At 50.2% G+C, this 7,764-nt stretch overlaps 1 protein-coding gene across 1 annotated transcript in view; it reads right to left on the bottom strand.

Annotated features, from left to right (window-relative positions):
• The window catches only part of LOC122542987 (S-adenosylmethionine synthase-like), a 48,950-nt gene that overhangs the window by 17,892 nt on the left and 23,294 nt on the right, over positions 1–7,764 (bottom strand). The window contains exon 2 of the mRNA XM_043681132.1: positions 4,845–5,157. Coding sequence (XP_043537067.1) covers positions 4,845–5,157 — 313 coding nt within the window. The remainder of the gene's footprint in view (positions 1–4,844; positions 5,158–7,764) is intronic.

The raw sequence follows: 7,764 nt of genomic DNA, 5'->3' as shown, positions 1-7,764 counted from the left end.
AACATTTAAGAGGCATTTGGATGGGTATATGAATAGGAAGGGTTTGGAGGGATATGGGCCGGGTGCTGGCAGGTGGGACTAGATTGGGTTGGGATATCTGGGTCAGCATGGACGGGTTGGACCGAAGGGTCTGTTTTCGTGCTGTGCATCTCTATGACTCTATAAGCATCAGCTGCTGCTGCAGGAACCATCAACCCAGCTGTCTGGGTCTGTGCTGAAACCTGCGAAGAGCTGTTATTGACCGAATGTTGCAGCCCAGCACACGCCAGGATTGTGCACTGAGGGGACGTGCCAGAGCCTGGGGCAGTCCCTCTGGGGTGCTCTAAGTCAGTCAGGCCCCGTAAAGCCCCTCAGTTTGCGTATCTGATATGGACTGACAATGGCAATGATAACCTGTGACTGTGTGAGCAGACATGGGCTGTTTTGCAAGAAACTGAACAGTTTAGCACTTTACGTAACGTTATTTTTGAACTTTCATTTCATTTGCGAATTTCGAGTCAATTGTACCTTTCGGAGATGGTGGGGGAGCGGGGGAAGGAAGAATCTAAAAAGGGTCCAATGAAAGGAATTCAGCTGTCAAATATCGTAGAGTCATACAGCGTGGAATCTGACCCTTCGGTTCAACTCGTCCATGCCGACCAGATATCCGAACCTAATCGAGTCCCATTTGCCCAGCACTAGGTCCATATCCTTCTTAAACCCTTCCTATTTTAATATCCATCCAGCTGTCTTTTAACTGTTGTAACTGAACCCATCTCTACCACTTCCTCTGGCAGCTCGATCCACAAATCATCCCCCTAGTTTTGAACTTTCCCACCTTAGGGAAAAGACCTTTGCTGTTCACCCTATCCATGCCCCCTCATGATTTTATAAACCTCTATAAGGTCACCCCCTCAGCCTCCGACCTTCCAGTAAAAGAGATACCAGCCTCTCCTTAAAGCTCAATTCCTGATGAAGGCCTTATGCCCGAAACGTCGATTTTCCTGCTCCTCGGATGCGGCCTGTTACCTGCTGTGCTTTTCCAGCACCACTCTGATCTGAACTTAAAGCTCAACCCCTCTATTCCTGGCAACGTCCTGGGTCAATCTTTTTCCGAATCCGCCCCAATTTAATAATATCCTTGATGCTCTGTTTTAAACAGCCCTGGTAACCAGCTTGGGGTCACTGACGAAATGTCACTGGACTGGAAACGTTTACTCTCTTTCGACAGATGCTGCAGAGTTTTGCCAGCAAGTCCTGTTCTTGCTGCTGAACACGTCGATCACATGATAGCAGCCTGCTTTTCGCTGTTGTCTCCTATTGGGCAGCCCACGTTGGTACAGACAAACAGGTTTCTCTGTGTGCACAGATAGGCTCTTTGTCCGACACGCACTTGGCTATAGAGTGTTGCTATTAATCAAACTTCAGATGAGCAGCCCAACCGTTGTGAAACCCTACCAGGGCTGTCATGTCGAGTGGTCCTCCCACTCCGGAGATGTTGGTGGTCATTGGGCGTGAGAGTCGGAAAGCCAGTCTGTGGGGTGATCTTAACGTGTGGATCGAGTGTCAATGCGCGGAGGGTGTGCAGAGCTCACTCCGTCCGACCGTGTATCTGTGTGGGGGGGGGGGGGGGGGTTGGAAAAGGGAAATGGGTTTTCCAGCCAACTCTGAGCACAGTAAGATCCAACCCGGCAGCAACGTTCATCCTCAAACCGGAACGGAGTCTTTAAAGGGTGCGAAACTAGCTCTGGGTCGAAGAGTGATTGAAAACGCTTTGTGCCGAAGGTCCTGATGGTGAATGGGTGCCCTCTTGCCGAGTGACTCCCGTTCATCGGGGATCAGAACCGGGAGGGGACGCAAAGTGGCCTGAAACTGACGTGAAACTGATGCCTGAGGTTTGCAGGGCTACTCAAATGCATGTGTCCTTAAAATCCATCTTATCTCGCAAGCCTTTAAACGTGCTTTAGCTGTTCAATCTTCTCCCACTGCACGAAATCAAGCAGTGTGTAACTTCTCCGCGCACTCTCGGGGGATATTTCTGCGATCAAATGGCCCTTTATGTGGAATCCACTGTGAGACCAGCCGAGGTACAAGTGGTTAGCCCTTTATAAGACATCTGATTCCCCGATGGGAGCTTGAACCTGGAGCTCCTTGCTCAGAGATAGGGACAGCTCCTCTGTATCTAAACACTCCTTAAGCCGTAGGTCGGCTCTGTGGTTAATATAGGCAGAGGTGGGGACTGCAGATGCTGGAGATGGAGAGTCAAGATGAGAGTGGGGCCGGAAAAGCACAGCAGGTCAGGCAGCATCCGAGGAGCAGGAGAATCGACGTTTCGGGCAGGAGCCCGGGGGAGGGGAAATGAGGAAACTGGTGAAGTCCACATTGATGCCATGGGGTTGGAGGGTCCTGAGGCGGAAGCTGAGGCGTTCTTCCTCCAGGGATCAGGTGGTAAGGGAGTGGTGATGGAGGAGGCCCAGGAGCTGTGGAGTGAAAGGAAAGTTGCAATGTTTGGCCACAGGACGGTGGTGTCCTCTGAAGCGCTCTGCGTGAAGGCAAATAGATGTGGTTAATATATTTGTTCCGCCTCAATTTTTTTTTTAATTCGTTCATCGGATGTGGGCATCGCCAACTGGGGTTGGCATTTATTGCCCATCCCTGATTGCCCAGAGGGCAGTTCAGAGTCATTGGCTCTGGGTCTGAAGTCATATAGGCCCAGACCACAAAAGGAAGACCGTTTTCCCCTCGCTAAAGGGCGTGAGTGAACCAGATGGGTTTCCTCTGACTATCATCATCATCATCAGACCCTTAATTCCAGATTTTCATCGAATTCAAACTGCACCATCTCCTGCTGTGGGATTTGTACTCGGGTTCCCAGAACACTACCATCTCTGGATTAATAGTCCAGCAATCATACCATACAAAGCCAGTCTCTAATCAGTGTGTTCAACTGGAAATAATTGAGTGATGTAAACCGCAGCCAAGAAATTATGACGTCTACTGCCAGAGCACACAATTTAGAGTGATTGCTGCTCCCGTCCTGTCTGGGCCCTGTTAATTACCATTAACGTGCCACACTAAGACAGACCCAACTATCCACTTCTTAAAATATCAAATCAGACCAGCGGCTGGGTGGGGAACTGACTCACTCTGTGGCGAAATAAAAACCCTCCGTCGCTGCCGTCAGCAATTAGCCTTTGAAGTCAGTTCCTACCCTGCAGTGTTTGTCATTATCGTTACCCCTTACCCTCTGAACTCGAGCCGACATTTTCAGATCTCGAGGGTGATTGCAAGGCAGCCATTTTAACGACAGTGCACAAGTACCCAGACATGAAACAGGCCAGGAAATTTCTGCGTACCATTTCCTTTCCCTAATGCTTTGTAGTTTATGGTACACCCGAAATGCACGACTTCAGGATTACTTCCCAGTCCTGCTCTCAAAGAGCGAAAAAAAAAAACCGAAATATCAAGGTTTGGTAGCGAGAACGGATATTTGAGTGTGTAACTTGTCCTTTGCATGGAAGATCAGACTTCGGGCAGTCACTTGGCTAGTTTTCATCCTGGTTTTCTGTGCCCACCCTTTGAGATGAAAGGGGAGATTTTTTTTTTAAAAAAATCTGACCTCTGCACCTCAGCCAGGAGTGTAAAGAGGGCCCTATTTCGGGGACTGTTGCCCACAGCTTGTGACTCAGCGCGGAAAGGCGACTGGAGAAACGGGTAACTTCAGGGTAATCTTTCACCTAACTCAGCCGGAGAGGTTACGGTCTGCCCCACTGAATTACCCTGCCAAAGCTTGGAGACATGGGTGGGTGGGGGGAGGGGAGGGCAAAGGTCGATCTAAAATTTAATTCAGCTCCGTGCCTCGAGTCGCAAAGTTCAGGGTTGGAGACTCGCTCCCGGGGTGGGGGGAATCGGAGTGCAGGAACGGAGCCTGGAGTGTTGAGCGAGTGTTTGTGTTTCGGTGGTGTCCCTGCCTCTGAAGCCTGAAGGCCTAGGGTTCAAGTCCCAACTCCCTCCAAAGCAGCCTTCATCATCCTGACAGGGACGATAAGGGACCAGAGAGACGGCTGAGTCATCGAGTGGGGTTTTTTTCTTTTCAGACAGAGGTAGATAGGTCCTCAATGAGTAAGGGGTTCAAAGGTTACGGGGAGAAGGCAGGAGTTGGGAAATGATGGAATGGCAGAGGCAGACTCAATGGGCCGAATGGCCTAATTCTTCTCCGCACTCTCAATATGGCAACAAAAAAAAGGGCAAGAATTCAGGTTTACAAAGATTCACTCAGTTAGGAAAACCAACTGGCGACCTTCCTTCATTTGTTTACTGAATGCAAATTCTCAAAAGTCAAGTTGAGTTAAAGTGATACCTCAGCCATTCTGTCCATGTTTGCATAGTTACTGTAGAGTCACACTCCCCTCAAGGCCCATCTAATTTCCTCATACCTCTGAGATCATACGGAGTAGACCAAACATCCCTGGAGTTCTGCCATTCAATATAACCATTGATCCATTAGCCTGATATAACCATTAGACTGATTTTCTAAATCCTCTTTGCGACCCATTTCCCTACCCCTTGTTTGACTGCGTGTAGAATCTATCGTAGATATCGGAGAATGGTTACAACACAGAGGGCAGCCATTGGGCCCTGCATCTCCCTCTGCCTTGAGTGATCCCGTGACAGGGCACGCACAGTCCTTTGAGATAGAGACCCCAAGATTCACTTCTCCTTATCCAAGTACTGAAGGATTGGCCCCTTATCCCGAGATTGTGCATCCTCGGCCCGCCCTCAGTTCTAGACTCCTCAGTCAGGAGAAAACAGTGTGTAACCTCTCGAGTGCCTTCAGAGTCTTGCAGAAAGAGATCACCTCTGACCTCCAATTTCGATACGGGGGTCACCTCCTGATCACGGGAGCCAGAAACTTCACAAATACGATCCTCCGCTAGGTAATGGGGACCAAAGGTGTGCAGAGTACTCCAGGTATGGACTCGCTGAAGCCCTACGCGATGGTAGGGAGACTTCCCGTTCCTATAAAGGCCAATCAATGACGTGTTGCCTGACCTCTGCTTGCTGACCTTCTGCGCTAATGCGCCCCAAGTCTTTCTGGACATCAGCAATTTCAGCCAGTATGCGGCCGAGACGTATTCGACGGCAAAAAACCGAGATCGCTGGTGGAACCCAACAGATCTGGCAGTGGGGAGAGAGCAGAGTTACCATTTCCAATCCTGTGACCACCACCTCCTCAAACTGGTTATCAGGGCTACTTAAAACAGATCATCGAGGAGATTGTGAAATTGGAGCAAGGTCCCGAGGGGATCTACCAGGCTGTTGCCTGGGATGGATGGTTTGAGTTGGCTGGCACTTCTTTCGCTAGAGCGTAGGAGGTGACCTGAAAGAGGTTTCTAAAATCATGAGGGGGCCTAGGTATGGTGAGTAGCTTTTATAGGGTGGAGGAGTTCAAAACTGGGAATACTTTGACAGTGAGAGGAGAAAGATAAGTCAGCTCGCTGAGCTGGAAGGCTTGTTTTCAGATGTTTCGTCACCATACCAGGTAACGTCATCAGGGAGAGTCTCTGGTGAAGTATTGGCGGTATGCCTCACCTCGTGGGCGGCACAGTGGTTAGCACTGCTGCCTCACAGCGCCAGAGACCCGGGTTCAATTCCCGACTCAGGCGACTGACTGTGTGGAGTTTGCACAATCTCCCCGTGTCTGCGTGGGTTTCCTCCGGGTGCTCCGGTTTCCTCCCACAGTCCAAAGATGTGCAGGTCAGGGTGAATTGGCCGTGCTAATATTGCCCGTAGTGTTAAGTAAGGGATAGATGTAGGGGTATGGGTGGGTTGCGCTTCGGCGGGGCGGTGTGGACTTGTAGGGCCGAAGGGCCGGTTTCCACACTGTAAGTAATCTAATCTAATCTAATCTATATTTATAAATAGACAAAGTTTTTCACTGCGCCTCGGTACATGTGACAATAAATTCAATTCAATAGGGCTTTGTTTCTTAAGGTGGGTGATGTCACTTCCGGTTCCTTTTTCAAGGGAAGGTGGATCGGGTCTAAAACGATGTGTTTATTGATGGAATTCCGGTCAGAATGCCATGCCTCTAAGAATTTTCGTGCGTGTCTTTGGTTTGCCTGGCCTAGGGGGTGTGTGTGTGTGTTGTCCCAGTCAAAGTGGTGTCCTTCTTTGTCTGTATGATTGGATTCCTTACAGTGTGGAAACAGGCCCTTCGGCCCAACATGTCCACACTAACCCTCCGAATAGCAACCCACCCAGACCCATTCCATTACATTCACCCCTGACTAATGTACCTAACACTACGGGTAATTTAGCATGGCCAACCCACCGTAACCCGCACATCCCTGAGCACTATGGGTAATTTAGCATGGCCAATCCACCGTAACCCGCACATCCCTGAGCACTATGGGTAATTTAGCACGGCCAATCCATCCTAACCTGCACATCCCTGAGCACTATGGGTAATTTAACATGGCCAATGCATCCTAACCTGCACATCTTTGGACTGCGGGAGGAAACCTGAGCACCTGGAGGAGACCCACTCAGACACGGAGGGGGGGGGGGGAGAACGTGCAAACGCAACACAGACTGTCGCCCCGAGGTGGGAATTGAACCCAGGTCCCTGGTGCTGTGAGGCAGTTGTGCTAACCACTGAGCCACTGTGCTGCCCAAGATAGACAGGATAGTGGGTCATGCCTTTTGGTGTCCCATTGGTGTATCCTGGTGGCAAGTTTCCTGCTTGTTTGTCCAACGTAGCGTTTTTTACATGGTATCTTATAAATGACGTTAGTGTTGCTGACGTCATGGATTCTTTCGGTTCATCAGTCACTGTTTAAGTGGGTTGGTAGATTTGTGGGCTACCATGATGCCAAGGGGTGTGAGTAGTCTGGAAGGCATAGCTGATATGGCTTTGATGTAAAGGAAGGGGGCGATAGCTTTTGGTTGCTTTGTGTCTGAGAACGTGCAGGAGAAAGATATAAAAGGGACATGGGGAGGGGGCAGGTTTTCCTTTGCACAGAGGGTGGTTCCTGTGTGGAATGAATTTCCTGAGGAAGTGGTGGATGCGGGTACAGTTACAACGCTGAGAAGATGTTTAGATAAATCCATGAATAAGAAATGGGGGATACGGGCCGAGCGCAGGGAGGTGGGATTAGTACAGTTTGGGGATTAGGGACTGAAGGGACTGTTTCCATGCTATATGACTCTCTTAACTGTGGCTCGGTTCTCTATTTCTTCTGACTTATGATTCCACAATGTAGTTTTAGTCTGCTTAGAATGGTACTGAGGGACCTTTTACTCACTCACAACCGAGTCTAATTTGGAGAATGGACAGAGGGCTCGCAGAGTAGGAGGAGAGGCAAGCAGGAGGTGGGAGGAGGCTGCATCGGCCTGGGGTGTTGGGAGGGTCGGTCACCTCGCTGCAAGTCAAAGGTCACCCGCGCCTTGCGGAGTACGGGCGGGGGCGCCACATTTTCTGCGTACACTGCAGCTCAGCCCCCGGCCCCTTTCAGAGACGGCACGGTGGCTCAGTGGTTAGCACCGCTGCCTCACAGCGCCACGGATCTGGGTTCAAATCCAGCCTCAGGCGACTGTCTGTGTGGAGTTTGCATGTTCTCTGTGCGGGTGCCCTCCAGGTGCTCCAGTTTCCTCCCTCAGTCCAAAGATTTGCAAGTTAGGGTGGATTGGCCATGTTAAATTACCCATAGTGCTCAGGGATGTGCAGGTTAGGGTGGATTGGCCATGCTAAATTACCCCTTAGTGTCAGAGATGTGTAGGTTA

Source organism: Chiloscyllium plagiosum, chromosome 42 (assembly GCF_004010195.1).
Source record: "Chiloscyllium plagiosum isolate BGI_BamShark_2017 chromosome 42, ASM401019v2, whole genome shotgun sequence".
Lineage (NCBI taxonomy): Eukaryota > Metazoa > Chordata > Chondrichthyes > Orectolobiformes > Hemiscylliidae > Chiloscyllium > Chiloscyllium plagiosum.
This window is presented reverse-complemented; position numbering and strand designations above follow the sequence as displayed.